This window comes from Taeniopygia guttata, chromosome 15 (genome assembly GCF_048771995.1).
Source record: "Taeniopygia guttata chromosome 15, bTaeGut7.mat, whole genome shotgun sequence".
In the NCBI taxonomy this organism is placed as follows: domain Eukaryota; kingdom Metazoa; phylum Chordata; class Aves; order Passeriformes; family Estrildidae; genus Taeniopygia; species Taeniopygia guttata.
In genome coordinates, this window is record NC_133040.1 from 6,239,309 (window position 1) to 6,264,884 (window position 25,576).

The 25,576-nt window shown below is 37.2% G+C and overlaps 1 protein-coding gene across 5 annotated transcripts in view; it reads left to right on the forward strand.

Annotated features, from left to right (window-relative positions):
• Window positions 1–25,576, forward strand: part of LOC100218025 (septin-2) — a 35,157-nt gene that overhangs the window by 3,673 nt on the left and 5,908 nt on the right. For 4 of the 5 annotated variants that reach the window (XM_002198762.6, XM_012578110.5, XM_030285613.4 and 1 more), the window contains 11 exons: window positions 1,276–1,327; window positions 2,381–2,480; window positions 3,928–4,014; window positions 4,611–4,734; window positions 9,123–9,257; window positions 9,723–9,840; window positions 14,388–14,489; window positions 15,294–15,439; window positions 16,432–16,515; window positions 17,446–17,503; window positions 23,999–24,092. In XM_002198762.6, the coding sequence (XP_002198798.1) occupies window positions 1,301–1,327; window positions 2,381–2,480; window positions 3,928–4,014; window positions 4,611–4,734; window positions 9,123–9,257; window positions 9,723–9,840; window positions 14,388–14,489; window positions 15,294–15,439; window positions 16,432–16,515; window positions 17,446–17,503; window positions 23,999–24,067 (1,050 nt within the window). In that variant the 5' untranslated portion in view covers window positions 1,276–1,300 and the 3' untranslated portion in view covers window positions 24,068–24,092. Of the gene's footprint in view, window positions 1–1,107; window positions 1,154–1,275; window positions 1,328–2,380; window positions 2,481–3,927; window positions 4,015–4,610; window positions 4,735–9,122; window positions 9,258–9,722; window positions 9,841–14,387; window positions 14,490–15,293; window positions 15,440–16,431; window positions 16,516–17,445; window positions 17,504–23,998; window positions 24,093–25,576 lie in introns of all 5 variants that reach the window. The other variant, XM_072936187.1, reaches the window with a different exon arrangement.

Consider the following 25,576-nt stretch of genomic DNA (forward strand, 5'->3'; position numbering starts at 1 on the left):
GGATCTGTGACAATGGTTGGCTGGAGGCCGCAATGAGCTTTTGCACACTGGTCAAAGGAAAAGAAGCTCTGGTTTTCAGAACCATTCTTAAGGGATGCTTTCCAGAATGTTTTGAGGAATACACAATTAGGGGCTGACAGATGATTAGAATGAGGACCTCCCTGTTTTCCAGGCAATGGATGCATTGGTAACCAAGTGAGCTGGGTATGGGGGAAAAGTACTTGGAGGAGGAAAAAAACCCAACTTTCCTTGCTTGTAGGGTAGCTGGTACCTGCACAGCTGCCAGGATTTTAAATGCTTGCTGCAGGGCAAATGAAATACCATGGGAGCTGAAGATCTGTTTTCTTTAGAACTCCAAGCAGCAATTATCCTAACTTCGACTTTTCCTTCAGTCCAGAGCTTGGTCTCTGCCAGGATTTGGCTGTCAAACTGCCAGTGTCAGAAACTGGACTGTATCCTGCTAAAATGACTCCTGCTACCCAACAGGAAGGTCTGAACACACAGGTGCCTGCATAGGTCACTTCCCTACTTTTCCAGGCCAAGAGCTGCATTGTCAACAAACCAAGCTGTGAAGTGCTCCTGCCGCTTCTGTGTTTCCTGTCTCTACTCTGGGGCTGCTCTAAATGAAAGGGCTTTGCAATTGCCCTGATAACTAATCTATAGCACAGCTAACATCCTTGAGTAAAGAGATAAGGACTTGCCAAAGTCCAGCTGTTCTGGGTGTCTGATACTAAAGAACAAATCTCTTTTGATAGTCCTTCACACTGGCATGAATTTTGCATCCAGCATGTGTTAGCCAAGTGTAGTGTCCTATTCAGCAATAGCACTGTGATGTCACTGAAAATAATGTTATGTTCTGACCCTTACCTGGGAATCATGTAGGTGTCCTGTTCTCATGAGAGTTTTTGGATGTGGTAATAATTCTCGAATGTAATGTTTGGACAACATTTGCATTACATTCGCCTATCTGTGAACCATCCTTCTACAAAGACAGGATGGATGAAAGTTTGTTATTATACTAAATTTTAATATTTTGCATTTTAAAGGAATTTTTCTGTTTTGAAATTCTTAAGTATTTAAATTAAGTACTCCTGTGATTTATTTCAGAAGGAAGACATTTTGATTATGGATTGTTTGTTCTGGTAATCCTTGAGTATGTGACTTTTCATTCTACTAGAATAAAATGTGATTATTGCATGCAGTTGATCAGTTCAAAATTATAAGTAATGTAATCTTCAAGTCATCTAACATGCACTATGGCTTTTTTTCTTCCAGTGTCTGAAACTTGAAGTGAAGAAACATGTCTCAGTCAGGTGAAAAAGTAAAGGTAAAGAGATGGCTGCATAGCCAATGTTTTGTCTAGAATCTGTTCAACGTCTGAAAAGACTTGTAATTTTACTGAAGTGCTAAAATTGTGAATAAGTTATACCTTATTGCTTCAGGTGTGTTTCTTAAAAGGAACTTCTTAGTAGAAACAGAGGTTGTATGTGATCCTAGACTGTCTGGTGTTCACCAGACATTCAGTGTCTGCTTACAAAGTTGAAATGGTACCTTCACCTAAGGAAATTTCGTGTGACAAACCTTCATTCCTAATGGTTTTGCCCACCTGGATGGGCTTTAAAAGGATTGTTAGCAAAAAAATAATTACCTTTTAAGTGATTTCCCTTGTATCCCCCCACATCACTGGAAGTGTATGGCATTGTAAAAAGCTGTTCTCATCATAAACTCGTCTCTGAGGAAGACATCTGGTTCCAGGTAGCCCACGGTCCCTGTTAGGTTTTCAGTCAATGGGTAGCAGATGTTGGAGCAGACTGCCCTGTTTATAGCCCAAATCTCTTTGATAAGTTTTTCAGGCATGTTTCTTTTTCCTGCTTTTGTGTTAGAAGTTAAAGATTGTGAAGATAGGTGCGCAACTTAACCAGCAAAAGATACATCTCTGTGTGATTGTATCTCAGTAACCCCTCCATTAGTGTAATGTTCTTGTTTTTTACCTGTAAGCATATGCATTATTTTTATAGAAGATAGTAGCAGCAGACACCAAATCTGAACAGAATTTTTTATTTTGAGCTGTATTTATTTCTTAAGATTAATAATAGTGTGTTCTTGCAAGCTTGCAGATTTTTATTTTTGTTTTATCCAAGGGAAGAGTTTTGTTTGTGTAGCTCAAGGTATTGATCTCATTTCTATTTATATCAGCCTGCTTGGTAAATGAGCCTTTTTAAGGTCTGCTTTGCCATTGAAGCAAAAATTGTTTCATTCTCTATTCTTCCTTGTGTTTTATTTACCCCTGCACTTTATTGTGTAGAATCAAGTAAACTCTTTTTCAACTTTTTAGGGGGAAAGGGATCTCATTTACATTCAACCTTTGTTTTCTTGTCAGTTTTCTGACTCGGCAGGCTATGTGGGATTTGCTAATCTGCCCAACCAGGTTCACAGGAAATCTGTGAAGAAGGGCTTTGAATTCACACTCATGGTGGTTGGTAAGTGAGTTCTTTACGTATTTTTGACTGTTATACAACAACATTTCTTTCACATAGATGTATACATCTTCCTACTTAGCAATTGACTGTTACACAGTAGAAAAATCTTAGAACCTCTATACACTTTCTAATTACATCTGTTACTATTTTGTCATGTTTAGTAGGAGGGAGTATTTATAGTGATTAAAGAGGAAGACTTGGAGCCAACAGGACATTTTGGCATTCCTGATTCATCGTCAGATGACAGGGATAGTTGTTTAATCTTTCTTTCTCTCTTATTTCCCTACTGAAGGCATGAATGCACACAGTGAGTGTTTTGCTGCTGAAATGGTGATGCTGCTGTTGTGTTTTCTGCTGTTCTGTACTGACTCACTCTGGTGTCAGAGATAAACCTGTAATTTGCCTGTTCTGTCAATGAGCACCTCTGAGTCTCTTTGATGGAGAGTCCTTTAGGCACAAAGCTCTTCCTAGTGATGTTCAATTATGTTTACATTAAATCAGTTTAATGGTTTGCGTGTGCAAAGGGTGTCCACAGTACTGTTACCCCTTTGTAGCAGTTAGTGAAAAATGAAAATGTGCTCTGTAGTACCATTTGGGATTCCTTGGTGACAATATTCAGCAGAGTTTGTGAGATAAACAGGTAATTTGTGATAATTGTAGAATTCTTGTGTCATGTCATTTGTGATGAGAAATACAGATAATTTTTCATCTCTAATATCATGTTAGTAGCATCTAAAATAATTTGGCCAGTTGGTCTAAATGCTGGCTCCTTTGATTCCTTGAGTCAGGAAACAAGCAATTTTTTGAAACTCAGATTTAGTAGTTAAATTTACATGTTTAACTTCATTACTTAGATGTAGCACAACATTTGTATCATTTGAAGTTACAGAATTATGAAACTTCTCAGGTGAATTTTGAATAATTTGCTGTATGATTTTCAGTTTCATGCAACTTATATGGGCTTAAGTGTAAGGGTGCAAAACTTGACTATTAGTTTGGGACTGCTTTACTCATTTGTTTTCCCAGCAGTGTTCCACATTTAATTTGTAGCTTAGGAAAACCTTCAAGCTCTCAGAAATTTTCAGCAGGAGAGTTGAAGCTCCTGATTTTGTAAATTTAAATGAAAAAAGCTGTAATTTCTCTCAAGTAACTGAGCTATCTCTGAATCTATAGTCCAAGTGCTGTATGACCTTTCAGCTTTTATCATGACATCTGTTACAGTAAACTTACAGTTTTCATGTAACATTTATGAGAACACTGGAGGCTTGTTTTTCTGCTATTTTCAAAGTGCTTAGCTGAACCTTTGATGTTTTTGTATCAAAAGCTAGGGTGGATCCTGATGAACAAATTATTTTTCCTCCATAATGTGGGCTCAGAGAAAGACAAGGTACTTTAAAATTCTTGGAGTAAAAAGAATGCTTAATAACCTAAATTATTTTGTTTGTAGGTGAGTCTGGCTTAGGAAAATCCACTTTAATTAACAGTCTGTTCCTGACTGATCTTTATCCAGAACGTTATATTCCTGGAGCTGCAGGTAAATGTGGTTTGCAGTTCCTCCAGCACACTCCATCCTATAAAATTTCATATTCTTTCAATTAATACTGCTTCATTCTTTACCCATTACACCACTTCATCATGCTGTATTTAAATTTCCTAAATTATGTTTTGTTGAGATGTCATTTTCTTATTTAGATTTCCTTTCAAACACAGCTTTTATTTATCAGTTGCTATTAAAAAAAAACCCTCCCAAACATTTTAGGTATCAATATACCTAAATGTGGTTTTGCTCTAATCCCCATTTCTTCTTACTGCTTTTTGCCTTTAGTGCCTTAAATCCTGGTTAAAGGTGTAAATAACCTTTTGACAAAGAATCTATTGAGTATAATTTTATTTTTGCATATTGTCATTAGTAAACCCATGTTTTAGTTCATTTAGTTCATTGTTTCTTGTTTACTTACAAAAACATGGTGTTAAATTCTGCTTACTGCTTTGTGTATTTTGATAAAATATTTTATGTCATGTAGGTTACAACACACTTGAGCTTGTAGTTCCTTCTCTATTTCTCTCTTCTGTGGAGGTCTCTGCAGGAATTGATAGGCAAATAACAATCCAAATGTTCCTTTATTTTAGAGAAAATAGAGAGGACAGTTCAAATCGAAGCTTCTACAGTAGAGATAGAGGAGCGAGGGGTGAAGCTGCGTTTAACTGTAGTTGACACACCAGGATATGGAGATGCCATTAACAGCCAGGACTGGTATGTGTGGAAATACTGCTTTGTTAATAAAGTGTGTGTCTTACACAAACACGATTCTAGTGTGTCTGGTACTTTCTACAACTTCCAGTTTCAATTTTCTAACCACTTTTGATGTTTTTAAAAGTTTTCTAGGGTGTGTCTGTGATTCTGCCTCAAAATTAACAGCCTCTCCTTCAAAATTTTCTCTGAGCACTGCAGTCAGCTTTTTGTCTATATGGCCATTCCAATAGAACAAAATTCTGGTGGGGGGAAACTTTTTGTCTCTTACTTTCTGTGTCTCTGGCCCATCCAGTTTCCATGTTTTTTAAAACAGTTCTTTTCATTCCCTGTCCTCTATATGCAGCACCTTGAGTAGAACTGGTATTTTTTTATGATGAAGTTGCCACTTGACTCTCTCTTGCCTAAATATCACCAACAATCTTTAAAGGATGAAATAATTGTCAGTAGATACACTGGAAAATACACATAATTGCTTTAGCATAATGATTATGAACAAATAGATCTATAAAAATCAATATAAGTCTTTGCAATTTGTAACAAACTAAGTTCATAAATGTAATTTCCAAATAATCACATTCAGGCAATTCTCTTTACCTGTGGAAAGCTGATGAATTTTTTTCAAGTAAAGATGAGATATCCTTACTGGGATGCTTGTAGTTTCAGTGGATTAGAACTTTGAATTTTCACATGATTGTCTTCTAAGAAGTGCCAACAATATGGATTTTACTCAGCTGTTAATTTTGTTGATGCTTTATTTGTGGTGGTGTTGGTAATCTCAAGGCAAACAAGGATCACTGTGCGGAGAAATGGAACATAAAACTAATACAGGTTGATTTGAGTCCTTCACTCTAAGTTGAAGACCAGGAAATAGATAAATAGCAACTAAAAGAAACATATATAATTCTAATAGAATGTTTTGTAATCTTTCATTGACAGAATGATGTATCTGCAGTGTTCTTATTAGCAGATAGTTTTTCTCTTTTCTGTGGTGTAGATGTAGGAACACGGTAAAAGTCAAGGCAGTGAAGTTCTGTAATACAGTGTTAATGAAAGTCTGAAAGTGAAGCTCTAGTGAGATTTTTATTTTCCTTCCACTTTTCCTACTTTAGTAAGTTGAAAAAAATTGAAATTTTGGAATAACACAAAGGCATCTTTCTGGGCTGCATCATGGTCTTGCTTACTTTGTGCATTGTTGACTAGAGCTTCCTTCCGCTGGAGCTGAGAGCTCTGCAGCCTGTGCATTGTGTTATAGAGAGCTCTTCCTGTTGATTGTGTTCTAATGCCCTTTGTTTATTCTGCTCAGATGTTTCTTAAGAGACCTGCGTGTTCAGATTTTCCCCTTTCTCTTTGGAGGTTTTCTGAATAGAATCATTCTGTGGTGATTCAGAGCTGAGTAGAACAATTTATACGTAATTTTATGTGACAGACACGAACCATCAAATACACTAAGGAACAAATAGTTCTTACCATTAACTGCATCTTTTTATTTTTTAAGATGTATCTCTTTAGTCTACTTATGTCACATGAAAAGCCTTTCCGCCGTGGCAAGTGTCATTTTGACAAAGTGTTTTAATCTTTACAGGATGTCTCAGGGACTTGGATGGGCAGACTTTTTGTTTTGAGCTGTAGTGAAGACTAACCCAGTGCAACCACCTTCCTTCCTTGGTAGTTCAGAGGAAGGAGCAAGTTCATGTTCTTGAACTTATGTTTGTGTTCAAGCACATTTACTGCAGTTGTGGTTCACTGGTAGATAGTGCTGATCATGATCCAAGATTTATAAAGCCCTGTTTTTGGAAATTTGTGCAGACTATTTGATTTTTGAGGTGGCAAATTTTACTAAGGTTATTTTTGAACACAGGTAAATCAAACTGGCATGGTGTCTCTAGGAGGTTGCAATTGCTGGGAGTGTTTCAAGTATCTTTCTTCTGAGTAGGTTCCCTAATGGCTTTTAGTCTTTTGGGCTTTTGTGCATTGATGAAAGGGCTAAATTTTAGAGTTTGACTTTCAGGGATGGGAGGTGACGTAAGTTTTTATGTATTTTGTGTCAAAGAAAAAGTATTGATAAGGATTTTTTGCTACTAAGAGTGTGTCCAGGAAGTCTACTGGATTGGAAAAACAACAGTGTTGGATTGGGAAATGATTTGTTATAGATTTAGTACAAGACATTTTCTGAAGTAAGTAATTTTTGTTTTTTGGATGCTACTGTAAGCAAAACAGTACGAAAGGTAAGGTGGAGGTGAACCACAGTTTACTGTGGTGATTTTTATTAAGATTCTCCATGAAGCTGGCTGGAGTTCTGTATTCTAGGATCAGACCCACACCTAGGATTGCTCATGGCATCAGTTTAGGGGTGTGTTTGGAGAACAGCAAAATTCTTTGTGGTGGGAGGTTTGACGCATTCACCATCTTTCCATGTGTAAGTACATTGGGATCATGAGAGAAGTGTGTCCTTAAAATAACATCCTTCATGAGAAGAGAGGGGATCTAATCAGGGGAGGAAAAAAATTGCTTGATGCTTAGATTTGCTTTGATATCTGGCCTCAAAAAAGTGGTTGACAAAAACAGACTAGAGGTGAACTTGTTAGATATTGCTGATCACACTCTTTATTGGGGTTTTTTTGTTTGTTTTTTTTTTTGTTTTTGTTTTTTCTAAATTGACTAAGGTTATATATTATGGGTTTTGGCAGCTTGATAATATTATTCATTTTCCCCCAGTGGGCTTAAATGCAGCGTTTGTGTTGTTTGCTGTTACAATACAGGATGTGCTATCCCCTAAGTTATGACAGCACTGTGGTATAAGCCAGGTGTTTCCTGGAAGTCAGGAGGTACAGGACACTAACGCCATATTTATAGAGAAAATTATAGCTGTTAGACCTAGAAAACTGCACGTAAACTAATTACATTACCAGAGAAATGTGTGATAGTTCTTTCCCATTGTTATTGTTTGGTTTCTGTCCTAGTATTTGCATGTCTTGAGTCATGTTACCTTTTACCAGCTAAGAGAGGTACTGAAGATTAACAGGAACAAAAACCATATTGATATGTTTCAGCACATTTAGGTATTAAGTTTCTGTTTCCTAATGAGTAGCATTAAGGTCAAAGCCAAATGAATTCCAGTTTTTGTTTTGTTGTCTTCTGTAATATGACTTAGAATAGCCAAATCTTGCAATGATGTAAACGTGTGTGTGTATATATTCTACCGTGGATTTATTCCTTCTCAATCCAAAAGCTTACTTAGCTTTGAAGAGTCAAATTCCCTCCAGGATCTTTTCCATCATTCTTGTTACTTTCTTTTATTATCTCCTTTGCAGCCATGCAGCTCTGGGTCAAACATTGCTGCCTATCACAGTGTTTGCCAGCATTCCATGTTCATTTTCCAAATTATTAATTTTCTTTTCTGTTATCTGCTCTGTTTCCTCCTTAAATGTATCTCATCAAGTTTGTGTTTTCTCAGCAACAGAAATATGGATGTTCCTATTTCTCAAGTTAAGCATTCTGCTTAGTTTTTTCTCAAGTAGTTTAAGACATGATCGTGATACACAGTCATCTGCCTAACCTTATTTATGTCAGCTGTTCATTTCCCTTCCCCTGCAGTATCTAATATAAAGCATCCTTTTATATAAATGGTGTTTGCAGGTGTCTGCATGCTCTGAAATAGCTTCAAATTATTTTCTTATGCATTATTTTCTATTCTCTCTCTAGTCCCTGCTCTCTGTGTCTGATTAATCTGTGATCAGATTTTGTGCTCATTTACTTCTTTGTAGGGAATGTTTTAAATTGCCTTGAACTAAGTAGGAGGTTTTTTTTTTTCCTTTGCCATCAGAAAAGAATTCTGTAAGGTAACAAAAATAGCTTAATAAATCATGTGATGCTTGAGTGCATGACTTGCAAATGTATTTGTACTTATTCAAGCAGAATACCAGAATTTTCATAGGTAACTATAGAAACCTGGCTCTAGGGTCAGGGTTGTAAATCAAGAGGATATCCGGGATATGTCATTCATCAACCAGTTTAAAAACAAATCCTCAGCCCCTACCCACAGAAAAAAAGGCAGAAAAATCCTCAATCTTCTGTTCCTGTGTTGTCTCAGCACCAAGTGCTTTTTTCTGAGCTTGCACTAGAACTTTTTATCCAGTGAACAGAGTAACACTTGAAATTGGCTCTAGGCATAAGTTGACACTTGGCGATTGTTGTGAAAACACCCTTTTGCATTATCAAAATATTTTTCCTCAGTACTGGATAAAATGCTAGGAAGTTGAATTTTCTGTAGCAGTCATGTTTTTAATAAGAGTGTGTTTCTCCTTCTGTTCTTATCTTTTCATGATTCTTTCCTTATTATTTAAAGCTGATGTAAGATGCCTCTCTTTTTCCCTCTTCCCATACCACAGCTTCAAAACAATTATCCACTACATTGACAACCAGTTTGAGCGATACCTACATGATGAGAGTGGTCTGAACAGGCGCCACATCATAGACAACAGAGTCCACTGCTGCTTCTACTTCATCTCTCCTTTTGGGCATGGGTAAGAAAAAGCTTGAGCTTTTGTACTTTAGGGTGTTGTACCTTTATAACGGTTAATAAGTCTGTTTGTTACTTGAACTGGTAACTCAGCAGTAATGTTAATTGAGTTACCAACCTGTCAAATAGCAATTAAAAACAGTCTATGGAGATTAGTGCTCTCCTTTACTTTATCCCCTTTTGCATTTAATACTGTTTCAAGGCAGTCAGTACTGCATTGTTTGTAACCCAGAAACAAATGCTTTTAATATCCACTTCATTATATAGAGTCAGTTTTAATTACAACTTAAACTTTGCACAACCAAGTTGATAAGCAAGGGCATTAAGCTTAATGGTTTAATTTATTATGAAAATAATATTATGTGGACACTTGAAATAAATAATTTGTAATACATTTGGTTTGTTATAAAACAAACAACACAAGATTCCATGCCTATTGTAAGTCTTTTTTTTCCGTACTTGTTGGCAGACTGAAGCCATTAGATGTAGAATTCATGAAGGCTCTTCATGGAAAGGTCAACATTGTCCCTGTGATTGCCAAGGCTGACACCCTGACGCTGAAGGAGAGGGAGAGGCTGAAGAGAAGAGTAGGTCTAACACTTGATCATGAGAACAGAGCAACCCATACAATATTAAAGCCAAATATAAAGTATTTTCAAACTGAGAGAGGTGAATGATATTGGCCAAGGACCTAATCTTGGGGAAGTGTGAGGTGGGAAATCTTCACTGAATTCTGATGTGCTTTGCCAGTTACACTTGCTAAGAATGTGGCTGTTCTTGGCTTCATGTATCTAAGCAAATGGGGCACCCAGTAGCAACTCGGTTTGTAACAAGGGTTCAGACAATCCTGAAAGGAGAAGTGGAGATGTCTGAGAGCAGTGGCCCAAGTGCCCCTTAGTGCTGGGAGTGCACTAGGTGTGTTTTGAGGGCATGTCTTCAGTTTCATCCAGAAGGTACTTGGGTTGTGCACTCTGCTGCCTGGTTTGTAGCAAAACGTGGTTGGAAACTTTTAAAATAAGTGCACCCATGGTACAAACAGAACACTAATACAGAGACAGGATAGTTGGGTTAATATATGAGCAGGATGCTTTTGTGGCTCCCTTGTTATAGGAAAATGCATGTTGTTGTGTGAACATGTGAACATTTTTCTTGCTGGGTTATGTGTCCATCTGATACACCAGGACATACTCAGGGTTGCAGTGGAGACCGTCTGTCTTTCCAGACAGTGGTACTAAAATCAATCTTTGCTTTGCAAGGTTTACTCAGCATCTTGAAATTTTATTTTTTGACAAAACTTTCCAAGAGAGCCCAGCTTTTGCCAGATATGACATTGTAGTGAGTTAATTGGAATAATGTCAATATTTGTGGTTGTACAAGTCTTTAACCTTAAATCGAATTTCCATTTTATTGCATCATCTGAGCAATGAATGTAAATATTTAATCTGCTCTGGTTTATTCTCTTTCATTGAGAATGACTTTGTGCACCTTGTTAAAGGAATGTGTAGGTGGTGTGATTGTATTATGTATGCTTAGAGGTGGCCCAGTAAAATTTGTTGAGATCAGAAGCTTTGTCACATTCAATTGACTCAAAACCAGTACAATAATTTATAAAGTCTAATGAGTTTGAACCCTGCAAAGCCTATGAATTTTTACAAATTTAAAGCTTTACTCTTTGAGTAGTGTAGGGATAATTAGTACTTCTAAATTGCAGTCTGTATTTTACACCAGAGCAAACCATTTTATAAGGTATCTTTTATATTACATTTTCATGCGTGGCATAGCAGTTTTGATTGTGACCCTGTGACTTCCTGTGGACCTTCAGAATGATTATTAGATCTTTATTCCAAGGGTGTTTGTGTTGGGAGTATTTTTTCTATTTTCTTGAGGAAGGACTACAGTTTTATTTATTGGGAAAATAGTATAGAGAAAATCATGCTGCAAAGCAACACATTGGCTGAACTTCACTTAAATTCAGAGGATTTGTTTGGTGCTTTTTTGAGTGAACCAGTGCCACAGTGGCAGGTGTGGCCCTGGTTTGTGTGGGCACATGAAGAGCTACATTTTGACAAGGTGAGGTACTGCTGGCATTGCTGCTGTGTTCTATAAACCTCAGTGATGTGAGAAAACCTGCCCAAGAGATGGAACAAATTCTTCGTAGCTGAGAAAGTTAAAAGTGGGGATAGTGTGACTGTATAAAACTTGTCTGCAATGCAGGCAAACATCCACTGAAGAGAGGAGGAGATACTTGTACAGAAATGAGCAGCTTTATGGTGAACCAAGTGAAAGGAGGAAGGAAATTTTAAAAAGTCCATTCATTGAGACAAGAAGAACCTTTGGCTCTTGCTGGGAGAAATTCTGGCCAGGCTCTTGAACTTTAATTTTCTTCCTCCACAAATATTATAAGGTAACAACAGGTGCACTGTGTTCGAATTGAAGGAACTCATAGGGAAATCATAAAGCAAAAATGTGGCTGATTATGTAGGTTTTATTGCTTTTCCTTTTCTGTTACTGTACTGACTTTGTGAAAGATTTTTATCTCACATTGTTTGTGGAACTGCTACTTTTTGTAAAATCCCTGTAATTCACCCTTTCAGCAGTGTGCTTCAGGCTCAGTGTCCATAGTTGCTTACTTTTTGGTTCAGCATTTGGAAGCAGAACAATGTTGAAAGATTTGAAAGAGGCATTTAAGTGGAACATTGATTATTTTAAAAAAGAATTCAATGGGAATTTAACTTTTAACTAACTAATCTTTGAAACAGTCTGGACTTAGACATACGAGCACCACATTTATGCACTGGCAAAATACAACAATATGAAGGGCATCTGTAGTTTAAGGGAGTGGTTAGAGATCAGGTAAACAAGTTTTCATTATTTTTATACTGCTGGCAAAGGTCACTCTGCAAACTGAGTTTATATTAAAGTCAAATGTATAATGTGCTTCCAAGGCTTTGAAAATCAAAGCTACTGTATATTGTTCTAACTCAAAGCATCTTGGCCAACAGAGTCTCTAATCAAGAATAGGAATCAAAGTCCTGCTTTGCTGACGCAGCTTGAAGTCTTACTTTTTTTAGATGTTTCTGCCATTTGGCCATCAATCTGAAGTAAAATGTTTTTGTTTTGCCGCTATGGACTAAGCAGCAAGATTAGCTCGTGGTGCTTGCAAAGGAAACCCAGCTTGGAGTAATTCCTGTTTGGGCTTTCTGGAATTCAAAGTTATTTTTTCAAACTCTTGAGTGGGAAGAAATGCACGACAGTTTCACAAGCTGTGCCATGCAAGGGTGCTAAGGAAACATGCTCAAAAGAATGACTTCATGAGAGGGGAATTAATATTTTGACTTTTTTTTTAATTTCCCATGGGAAGGCTAATCTTTAGGAACACAGAATCCTCTGAGGCCAATAAAATTCAGATTTGAAGAAGCAAAATGCTGTTTCATTGTTAGGAGCATAAAATACAGTTTGTTTTTATTGCAATTCTTTTTCCTTTCAGGAAAGCACTAGGTTTAACAGCTGTAATATATTATTCTAGCACCCCTTGCTGTTGGCTTTCCCGTTATTGTTCCACTTGCATTTTATCTGAAAGATCTCACCCAGGTTAAATGTGCTTTCTTGTTTTATGCAACTCCTTAAAGGCATCGAACTGCAGTGCTGCCTCACCCATCCCAGCTGTACATCTTTTATTGTAATTTGGTGACAATTCAGGTGTCTTTCATTTTGCAAAACAGTAACATCCATTGATTTAAATGTCATCATGTGAATGTCTTAATTGTTATTGGCAACACTTACTCCCAGGTTTCTTTTTTCTCTATAAAATATTGCTCTCTGTGTAGGTGGGGGTTTGTGGTACTTTGCTGCGTGTGTGCGCGTGTGTGAGTGCGGGGGATGTTTATATACCTGGCAGGAAAACATTGTCAGGGAACAGCTGTGGCTCATACATGGTATTTCCTCTGCTAATAGTCTGGAGAATAGTTTTCTTTTGAACACCTGTTAAATAACCAAGTTCTGGTTGGACAATTTTCATTTATTCTGTAACTGTTGGTTGCCATCATGACAGAGGGTGGAGGAGCCCTACAATACTCAGTGAAGGCTCATTAAGATCTCTCTATTTGAAGTCTGCTTGTTTTCATGCTACCAAGTTAATTTCCAGTTGTATACACGGTAATGGCATCACAAATCCTTACATAGGCTCCTCTGAATATTTTTGCCATTACTTCAAAACTCTCCCTGAATTTGCCCAAACTTTGTCTGTGCTGAGAGTTCGTTGAGCAGCATTGAGCAGGGCAGCTGCTTGGTTCAGGTGCTGTTGGTGGGGTTACACTTGCTGCTCTAGGAAGGTTGCGCAGTTCTTCCCCATGTCTGCTGAAACATCCAAGATCCCTTTGGAGAGGGATCCGTCTCAGCATTCTGAGATGCTCTCCTTATACCACCACACTTCCTTTACTGAAAGTTACTCTTGTCAGTGCATTTGATGCAGTGACAAGGGCTGACTTAAGTATATTTAGTAGTGTGGCAGCAGAAATATTCTCCTTGGTTTTGAAAAAGGAATTGACTTGTGCCATTTTTTGAAACTGCCAAAGGCCTAGATTTATGCTGCCTGCTCATCCCTGCAGTGATTTCATTAGGAAAAGAATGTGCCCAGGAATACAGATACTGTCTTTTTTATGTTACCCTCAGACATTAATGACTAAGAAAACTGTTTAAGAACAGGGTCTTTTTCTTAGTGGATTTTTAATGACTTTCTCTAGTTTAAGGGGATAATAAGCTTTTATCTTTTCTGATTCAAGAGGCACTAGGCACTGTCTTCTACATTTTTGAATGTATCAAATGCACAAAAATATGCTTTGACATGGGGTGAGTGGTTTTGATTCTGTAACGAATTCCTTTTTGTTATTTCTACTCTTTTTTTCATATTAACCTCACTTTGCTTCTGCATTTGCCTTGTAAATCTTCTGGCATTTTAAAATTATTTACTGCTGTGTTTTCCAAAAATACATTTATTTTTTGTGCCTTGTAAAAAATCTTCAAACCTGTGCTGTTTTGCAGTTTGGACACTGAGTCAGGTGAATATTGATGGCTAGTTAATCAATTTCATATATTTTTAACTGAATACCTCAGTTTCTTTTTTGCAAACTTTCAGGTTCTGGATGAGATTTCTGAACATGGCATTAGGATTTATCAGCTCCCTGATGCAGATTCTGATGAAGATGAGGAGTTTAAAGAACAAACTAGAGTTTTAAAGGCAAGTTTCACTCCTAGTTTATAATTTTGCTGCTGTAGTTCTTCAATCTACAACATGCCTAAAGGTACTTTATTCTTTTCACAATGTGTCGAAAATTTCAGTTGCCTTTGTGCGTTGACTCTGAATTATAATCCCTTTTATTCCAGTCTCTGCTTCATCAGAATCCCAAGTGTAGAGTGTCATGACTTTGTCTTCTTTCCTCTTTTAAGTGTAAACCGCTGTTCACCATGAACTATTATTTGCAGTCTGTTTTCTGACTCAAATGTTTTAACATGTGAGCAAGGAGAGAGATTGTGTGTGTTATGGTTGCTGTACTAATTAACAACTTGCCTCGTGTTAAAGCAGATAATCAAGGTTTTACTGAAGTAATTTCCTCTTTGTGCTTACAAAGGTGTTTGAAGAATGTGTCTGAAATTCTCTTTCTAGCTACTTCACTCTGAATCTGAAGTATGTTTCTGTTGGCTGTTCTCCATGTTATGTCAGATGACACATTATGCCCAAACTGTACTTTAACAACAGTCCACTGTTCCTAAAGTGAAGCGTCATTTCCTTCTGGGCCTCTGTTAAAACAAATTGATTCTAACACAGCTACAGGTGCTCATAAGGAGAGGTTGCATTGCCTAGAATGGAATTTGTTGGTTTTCTGATGTGAGAGGGTTTTAGTAAAGTGTTTGGCAACATTTCTTTTCCCCGTCTTGCCTGTTCTTGAATTGTTATGCTTTCTTTAAAAGAAAGACAAAGCAAAATACAAGAACTAACTAACCAAAAATCAAAACAGTAACTTGTTTTTTCCATCTCAACTAGGCTAGCATTCCCTTTGCTGTTATTGGATCCAATCAACTTATTGAAGTGAAGGGGAAAAAAATCAGAGGCCGCCTGTACCCCTGGGGAGTTGTTGAAGTTGAAAATCCAGAGCACAATGATTTCCTCAAGCTGCGCACAATGCTGGTGTGAGTAATGGTAAAATGATCCCATCTCCTGTGGTGACGTAACTGCCACAGTGACCAAAAACCTATAGCAACCTTAATTCCTTAATTTAAAACTAGCCCTGATGCCAGTGTAGAGTTAGATTTTAGTCCCCTGCAGCTTGTTTTCCTGCTGCACCCTCTGATCTCTCAATTCAGGAAATATTTTCTGTATTTTATGTTGTCAGATATATGTGATGGTTTTATGCCTTATGTGAACTGATCTGATGGCTGTACATACCAACTGAAGTTTTGTTATTGTGCAGTTGGTGGGGCATAGAGGCTTTTAAAATACTCTTCAAAGTGAAGAATATTCCAAAAGCAAAGTGCAATTTTCTTGGCAGCATGGAAATCCTTTGTTAAATATGATACCCCACCCCATTATGATTTTAGCCAATACGGATATTCTGCCTGCGTAAATAGTTTTAAGTGATTTTTTTTTTTCAAGACGATGTTTGGCTATTGTTGGAAATGAATTCCGTTGTGTCATTCCATATTCCTTCAGCACTGGGCAGGGATTGCCCTCTGCTGGGCACTGGGAGCAAGTGGGTTTTCCTTTTTTTTTCTTGGCAATTGGAAATTGTTGAGCAATGTCATCTGTTGTGTGAGCCAAGCAGCTCCACCTAGTTCCCAGTAACATACTATGTTTGACAGGACTTAAGAGTAATAAAATACTTTTGGAATTAAAATATCTTTCTGAATTACTGTTCTTAACACTGCAAACTGGTATAAACAACTCATCTGAAATAATTAATGACCAAGAGGAGGACAGCATATTTTGGGTCTTTGAATAATATTGGTGGGGTACTTAGGAATGAATTAAAGATCAATGAACTTAAAAGCAGAGTTCTGGCTAGCATAGTCTGTAAGGATTTACTTTTCTGGAAAATACATCCATTAGATAAAACAGAAACAAAAGATAAAAGGGTGTTTTTCTTTGCTTTGCTGAGTGTTCAATAGCCCTTTGCTTGTTCTAGGACACACATGCAGGACCTGCAGGAGGTGACCCAAGACTTGCATTATGAGAACTTCCGTTCTGAGAGGCTAAAACGCACTGGCAAGTAAGTGTGTGATGCCCCTGGGCTCTGCTGCTCCTCATTGCCCACTGACAGGGGGCTTGCTCTTCCTCCTAACTAATCTCACCTGCAAGCAATTACTTCTGATGAGATTTCAATCTGTGGAATTCAGAAATTTGTATGAAATGCTCTTCTTGAAGAGGAATTATATATAGTGAAGTGCTGTGCTTATAAACAACTTAAATCCTCTTTTCTCTATGATTTTCATTGGAATGTGCAGGAAGAAGGTGCCTGCAAGCAGGATAGGTTTTATGTAATGATGTCTGCTTGAAGAAAATGAATGCTAGTGGGCAAATTTCAATAGGCCCCAGTTTATCTGCTTAGGGAGGTATTGCTTCTCTTGCTCCTTCATATGTAGCTAAAGAGAGAAGTTTAGACCAAACAATCTTTTCTGATAATTTGTGTGTTTTATGGAGTTCATGATATATTTTTAAATTCTTGGCAAGGTTGTCCTTGCCAGCTTAATGCAAAAAGCCCACAACAGCCTTTGCTGCTTCTTTTTGGATAGTAACTTAGTCTTGTGCACATTCCACTTGGTCTTCAAGTATTCAGCAAAGCATTTTGATGTTAAAGAAGAAATGAAATAGCCTACACAGCTTTTTAGTGGTTGATTTTTGTACCATGCATAGATAGTGAAGGAAATATCTTCATTAAAGTAAATTGCAAAAAAAAAAAAAATAATCCATATAACAGTAAAGAAATCAGATTTTAAGAAATGGAGAGTGACTAGCAGGAGTCTGTGAGGTAAAGATGGCCTTTTACAAAAGGGCATCATGATTTTTAAAATGTCCTAATTTGGCCTGTATAGAAGAATGTAGACTTTGATGATGTTATTTTAATTGAAATATGAATCTTGAATCTGTTCTTGGAGATTTTTACTTCTGTATTTTATGCTGTCAATGCATTCTTCAATAGGCCTGTTGAAGAGGAAGTGGTAGACAAGGATAGAATCCTCCAGCAGAAAGAGGCTGAGGTAAGAGGAACTTTCTAGAACTTGTTCTTTAATATAACATGCTAAGTTGCAATTTCAGTTTTCTGCATTATCTACTGTCTGTGGCAGGTAGGATTGGAGTTGTGCAAAATGGCAGGCATAACCTGACCACACAAGTGGCCTTTACAGTGTTTTGTTTATAGTCACTTCATTGTGGATGGGAGACAGTGTGTGCACTATTGGTTGTAGGCAGAATGTTTATCATTTTTGTTTGGGTGCTAATTTTCCATAAGGATATTTGCTAATTTAAGTATTAAAATCAATTTATGTTTGTCAGCTACACATGCTGCCTGCTGTAGTGGGATAGACTGGCAGTCTCATGTCATTTCAGACGTGCAGGTGCTTAATGCAAGCGCATTACCAGTAAATTTATTCTTATGTCTTGTGGCTATGGAGTAGAAATAGGCTCTTGAGTCTTAAAAAACCCATAATATAATTAATACATGTGTTTTTGCATCTTAACCTTGACTTACATCATAGTATTTTTGTTGTGTCTGTCAGTTTATGAAATTGCTGTTTTCAAACCCTGATTTCTCACTCTGTTTCCAAGTTATTACTAGGCCTTTTAACTTAGTATTCTTATGTTGAAGTTGTAGAGACTCAGAAAATTTTAGCCTGCTATTTAAATTCTAGCAGTACGCTGCCAGTGCTTATACTACTTGCAGTGTGAAAACTGAAGACTTGCTGCCAATTTTAAGGTAGTGGGTTTTTCTTTTTGCCCTTCTTTTATCCAATTCAGCATGGATCCACATCCATAACTGCAGGAAAGATCATTACACATGTGCAATGATTGTAATAAAAAAATTAAAAACTACAAACAGTTTTGTGTGTTTCTGAGGTGGAAAATTGATTCCCATACATGGAAATTTTTGAAATTTACTTTGGTCTGTGCATTTCCTTTTCTCCTTATAGCATCCATATTTAAAAATAGTTGACCCTGGTTAGCTATTGGCTAACCCTGGCAAGTTGATATAAATAGGAAAAAATTTTCCTATAAGGAAATACAGAAGCAGCTGATTATCACCATAATTAGTAGTTAATAATATGAATTACTGGAAATTGAGTGAGCTGCATATTTAGCACTATATAACTGCATTTCGGCAGCATGAGCACACTTGATGACTGTGCAAATACAAGAGTGGAACTTCTGCAAGTGCTCTCTACACAAATTAACTGCCTCCCATTTACTGGGGCATGTGCAAAGCAACAGGAGCACATCAGCTGATAGCCAGCAATACTGAATACCTCAAAAAAGTCAAGAGCATTTTTTGAAAATATTGTTTGTTTTTTCTATTTTTCATTAATGATTCCAAGCAGACAAGTAGACTTAGAGAATTTGTCATAGCTGTTTCTCCTGTTATTTGAGCTATGTAAATTGTACATGCCTAGTAGTTAAGTAGAATCTTGTGTATTCTTGTAGAACTATTTGTTTTAAGACCTATGTCTCAAAAAAAGTCTCTTATAAATAAATATTTTCCCTGGAAACTATATATATATATATATATATATATATATATATATATATATATATAATATTTATGCATTGACATAGAGTGGAATAGACCAGTATATAAATATGTAATGTGTCTTTTATATAACATGGCTTAAAGGGATGAAATTTTGAATTTCTCAGGGGACAGTCTTTGAAAGTTTCCTCTGGGTCTAATCATCTCTGAATAATTGCTGCTGAAGTTGCGGGGGATTAGGTTAGAACTTGAAAAAACAAATACATTTTTTAACTTCTGCATTCTATTGTTCCAAAGAGATCAAGAGGCTTTGCTGAATCTTCTGTAGATAAGCTGGTATGAAGTCCCTTCATCTCCAAATCATCTCTAAGGTTCAGACTGGGAAAAATCTGTGGAGAAAAGAGGCACAGAGGAAATGGGCTTGCATTCCATGGCCTTCACAGAGAAAACAAATATCAATTTCCCCTCCTGTTCTGCATTCCCATCAGTAACGGTGCTTGATGTTCTATTTACAGTTTTGTGAGGTTTATATAACCTTGGAAGGAATGAATGCTTGAACTAGTGCCAGGATCATCTTTATCAAGGCATCACTTTTGCTAAATGGTCTTTTATTATGCCAAAGGATATGGTCCCCAGTTCAGCCAATTTGTGATTGCTAATCTGTCATTTTGGATTTATTGCTTAGTCTCATTGTGCATTTGCTCATTTGCAAGTGATAACCTGTTTTTTTAGAGCTGGAAAATGCAAACAGGCATAAAGATATTCTTGCACTTTACTGTGAATATGATGCAGAACAGATTATTTTGATGTTGTAGTGTAATGGGCACAAACTTAAAGTTTGTAGTTTTGTGCCATATTTTTCCTACTCTGAAGACATCTTGTCAATAAAAACCTTTGAAGGTTTTGACAGGTAATACTTCCAGAAAAATTGTTAGTGCTGTGATTACATGAAAACAGCAAGGAATAAACTCCTCTGGGTTTCTCTAGTGAGCTACCCTGAGACTTTGGGCAAATCTTTCCACACTTCTGTTTTCAGTGGAGTCAGCAGTGGGCTGTATGTAACAGAATGAACACAATGTTGAACTTGTTTTCTCTCTGTCCTTCCACTTTCTGAACGTGTGTAACCCTTGGCAGATGAGATAAAGAGCCCTGGGTTAGTGTGGGAGTCAGGAGGGGGAGCAGCAGCGGGGCTGCCAGGCTGGGGGCCAGCAGTGACCCTGTGGGGAGTGAGGATGGGACTGATGTGTGCAGGTAACTGCCTGCTGCTGCTGGGGTTTGGGAAAGCATTGTCTTGAGAGGAAGGGGCAGACTTCCATGGGAAGAGACAGCATGACTGCTGATGAAGACCTGCAGATCTGAGGAAAATAAAAACAGGTCTAAAGTTTAATGTTTTATGGGATGTTACTGCCCAGTGCAGGGGCAGAATGCTTCAGCCTTGCCTTGTGAAGTGTGCAGTCTTAGTCCTGGAGAACTTCCTAAGAAGAAAACCCCAATTAGCAATGGGAATCTCTGAGGAATTACAATGCAAATGTTTGGTGCCTTTTTTTTTTTTCTTTGAACAATTGCTTTTTTCTTGTTTTTAGCTGTTTTTTGAAGGAACAGTTCCTTCACTGTTCTGAAGGAACAGTGCATGCACAGCTCAATGGCTGTGGCCTGAGTTCTGCTCTTCGTGAACGTGTCCTATGGAAGACATTTATCTTAATGGTAGCCCCATTTTCAAATTGTCAGGAATATTTTTCCTGTTTTCAGTTAACAAAATTACTTGTGTTCTTTGATATTGGAAGTATTTTTAATCAAAAGAACTCTTATGGGAACATTTGCTAGAAAATCCTTTGTCTGCAGTTTTCCATCTTCCCTGTTCTTGCAGCATCTTCACTTATGCCTTTCTGATGTAAAGGCATGGGCAGGAATAATCAGACTTGCTAGAGGGGAAACATATCAGTGGGAAGTAAATACTGTTAATTTATTAATATTTCTCCTCCTGTGATACCTGCATATTGGTCACTGAGAAGCTGTTCACGTTGTTTAAACAGGAATAGTGTCTGTTGGTATTATATGAAATTCTGTAGGTACCCCAGAGCTGTGTGTCTGTGGTTTCTGTTAAGGGTGTGGAGACTATTAACCACATGTATGGTTCACTTTTAACTCTGTAACCTTAGCTCTCATTTTAAATGTTTGTTTCCTTTCTGATTTGCTGCAGTAGTTACATGATCGTTTGAACTACATTGTAAACCTGACATAAGTAAACTAAGGGGCGTTTATATCAAGGTTATGTTTATTCTTTTGCCTTTTGTTATCTGAGAATTCACAGGAATTATTTGTTTTAACAGATTTCCAAACATTGTTTCCTAGCTTCCTTCCACTCACGATGTGCATTGGCTTTATGCTGTCATGTTGTAGCATCTGTTCTTTAGGGGCTGAACACAAATGTATCAATGCTGCTCTTGCAAGTGAGAGGACTTTGCTGAGCAAAATCAAAGTCATTCTCTGCCCGTGTTGCTTGCAGTCCCCAACAGCAAAGGGAATGACATGACATCAATTTAAGTCTTTGGTGTGATTCTTTTACAGTCTCCTTTATTAAGAGCAGAGGGGGTTTTTTTTGTCTATTCAGTAGGTCCAGTAAGGGGACCACGAACTGGTTTTGTTTGTAGTGCAATGTGGAGGAACAGCTCTTATATCCTGTCCTCCACTCAAAGATGAATTTTTGAAGAGACTGGCATGGTTACAATTTGAGCATAATAGAGCTTGATTCCCTTTTTTTAATTTTCAAACAATATGCCTCAATTTTTTTACAGACCTTGTGCCTGAAAGGTTTTATACTGAATTATTCTAAACTAGCTTCAGAAATTTGCCATTCCTTGCCTACTGGAAAAGACTGAGACTTCGCCAGTAGGTCTCAAAAACACCACGAGGATGGAAAAGGAAAATCTTTTACACTCTTAACACTAGAGCAGAGTAGGCTTCCTTGGGCTTTTGTGTTACCTTATCTTTGTGTCATATGCAGCATCTGATTTATTTTGTGCTATGTGCATATTTTTATCAGTTAAAATTAAGGAAATGCAATTCTCAATTCTGTATTTAAGTCTTAAAATATAATGTTGGCTATTGGCAAAATTCTGCATTTGAACAATCACCATAATATGTGTGCAGCAGTATCTCCCCCTGTGATTACTGAATGGTTTCTATTTTGGTAATGTTTCATGGCTCAGTTTGGAGTGCTCTTGGGAAAGCTCAAGTAGGAGAGCTTACAAAAAGCTAGTTTTATTCTGATGGTAGATCTGCAGTGAGAAAGTTCAAAAGACCAGGTGTCTTACATATTTACAAGTTGATCTTTGAAGCTTTTCTTTTTTCTTGTATCATGAAATCAATGCAGCACACATTTGGGGAACTTTCTTCTTCTTTTTCCTCCTTCCTGCAACATTATGCCATCTTTTTGATCAGCAGCTTTTTGTTTTAAGTACTAAGCAGAAAGATGCAGATGGGTTTATAATAATCCTCACAGACTTAACTGTATTTTATGCTGTATTTCATGCTGTTCCTGTGAGAATCTCCTTTTGTCAGAGGGCATCTCTGCAGCAGTCACAGGAACCTGAATTAGCCTCTCCTGAACCCTGTGCTGCTGCAGCAAGAGGATAAGTACATAAGCCAGTGAGTTTTTAACAAGCTCTGGTACTGCTGGCTGTGCTGCAATCTTTTTTACTCTTTAGTTAATCTTCTGTTTCTTACTCTTTCCTAAATCTGTATCTAAGTGCAGGCAAGAAAAAGTGGTATAGGTACCTGCAGTTAGTTTTTCTTGTTCTGTGATGTTTCTTTCTGTTTGTTGGATTATTTTAAACAACATAGAACAACAGCTCAACACCACATGCATATATTCTAGCCTTTGTCTCAGGTTCTTTTGTATTGAACCTGGTGGAGTAACAAGAATCACAATAGTTAATGTGGCTTACTGGATGAAAATAGAGTATAATTGTTTAAACAGAGTGTTTTATCAGTTAGTTTCCCCCTTGAAAAGAAATGAAAGCACTTCTCTACATAAATAAAAAAAGGAGAAATTGCTTTACAAGCCTCAGATTTCTACATGATCTCTGGTTTGAGGTGGACTCATAGGTTATATAGCGTGCATGGAAATAGCAGCCCATTTCCTTCCCACTTTGTAAAATGGGGCTCTTGTTGTTCTGTATGTGGAGCTTCCCCACCTGCATTTGGAAGGAAGTACCCAGTCATTTGTGAAGCAAATTAGAGGCATTTGCATATATACTTTGAAAATCCATATTAGTGTTCTTTCTTCTGTCTCAGGAACATTTGTTCTGACTAATTTTTTATTTTTTTTTTTTTAGAAAAAACAACTAGCAATAAAGCATTATGTATAAGTGGCCTTTTATTAAATGGAAACCAACTTTTAAGTGTTATAAGAAAATGCCTTAAGAAAACAGTTTTTTCCAGGAAAAGTAATTGTTTAGATGAAAAAAATATTCATGATTAATATGTTTAGTCTGGCATTCCACAGTTTATAAACATCTTTTTATTTCTCTTTTGAAATAGATTTTAAGTCTTGTTTTCATGTTTGGCTGTTACTACTGCTAAAAATTTGCAGAGTTCTCTGATAGTCACAGGATGAATGTTCCTACATTATCTTATGCTCTGAGCACCTGTATCAGAACAAAGCTGCTACACTCAGGTGTAGCTCTGTGCACACCTAAAGGACATGCTTTCCTTATTACGAGTTAAATGTTGATTCATAGGTCTGCAAGCATAGCTGGCTTCAAAAGATTTGGATTCTGTTGCTTAATTTTCCTTATAAGTATTACAAATCTTTCATGAAAGTTAGATGTACTGAACTGAAGGATATGAGATGGAGAAAACCAAAGTATTCAGTTATGTGAATTTTTGTGAAGAGGAAAATAGGATCTGTATGCTGTCATGGGAAAAAAAAAAAAAAGTTTTAAGGTTTCCTGGTTTTTTGGGCTTCTCATGAAATTGTTGTGACCACTGGGGTGTCTTTCTCTTCCAGCTGCGCCGCATGCAGGAGATGATTGCCCAGATGCAAGCCCAGATGAGGATGAAGCCTGGTGATGACTAAGGTGTTTAGCATCTGGATGCATCAGGTATTTCTCTTCTGACTTGTTTTCACCTCTTACATAAGATTTTGGCAATGATGATTGTTAATTTTGCACTTTGGCCGTGCATTTATTGTATGTAATAGGAAAAAGTGATGTCATGATTAGACTAGAAAATATATATTCCAGTGTTATCGTCCAGCTGTTTTTAAGACCTGTAAATCCTTCTGTTCAGTGCCTTACTTTTGGATCATCAGGCTTTGCTTCTGTTAGCACAAGCTGGTCAGAAAGTTAATTTGATATGTAAACAAAAGATACTGTGTTTTGAGGTATGTAGGCTGCTGAGTTTTTAACAGTTTTCTCAAAGAGCCAGACAGAATTTTGTTCAGGTGTATTGAATACATACTCCCTTTATATGTGTGATGTATTAGGGGAGATCAGAGTGAGTGAAGAAAAAAATTCCTGTAGCACATATTCTTTCTTCTGGTAGAATTTTTCTTTTAAATGCAAGAACAAAAAATGGAAGGATATGAGAAGTCTTATTGCTTAATACTTCAGTTTAATACTCTAGTTGTGATTGCTGGTCTTGTGGAATGTAAAGCTTGAATAAAATGGATTATATTATCCCTTATGACCTTGTGTCAGCTGCCAACATTCCAAGCCTAAAATAAGGAGATTTTTTTGTTGCCTTTATTTGAACCTTTAGTCTTCCTGTTTACATAAAAAGAAGAAAAAATAATTAAGAAATAAACTTCATTGGATTCTCACTTAAGCAGAAGTTGATGGTTTTACTGGTATGGGCACTGTTATCTTTGAGTGAAGTACTTAAGGGGAAATAAGTAATTCAGTCCCAGGTTTCTTACTGTCACAGTTTCAACTGTTGCAGATGGAGGAGTCTTCACGTCATGATTTCCAATTTCCATACTAAGATATATTTTCCCAGAGTTGGAAATCTAAACATTGAGGATAATTTTGTGGCTGACCACACAGTGTTTGTGAAAGCAGTGTCTGACAGAAAGCTCTCGTTCCCTGGAGAGGAGCTGGTCATTTTGCAGCCTGTTCAGTATTGTAAAATACTATAGTCTGAATTGAAGGTTCCAAGTTTTCACTGTGATTTTGTTGTCATGTGGCCAAATTCTTACCACTTGTAGAAATGGTTATTTGGTGTAGGAACACTTTTTTAGTGTAAATTACTGTTACTGTTTTTTGCTAAGGAGCTCAGTTCTTTGTAGGAGTTAAAAATCATGTTTAATCACATGGCACTTTCAAACTGATACTCAATAAGAAAAACACACCATAAGTCTACCCTTGTCCACAGTTGTTGTTGGCATGGCAGAGGATGGCAAGGGGTACAATTAAATTGAGATTTCTTTCCTCAGTTCCTAGGTGCTGCCTTTGCTGTGAAATCAGTATCTGAGGACTGATGGGATGTAGTATTCCCACTAATGGTTAGCCAGAAATGGCCCCAGAAATGGCCCTGTGTTTCACAGCTTCTGGCAATACTGGATATGGTCATTATAAAAAGGAACTGG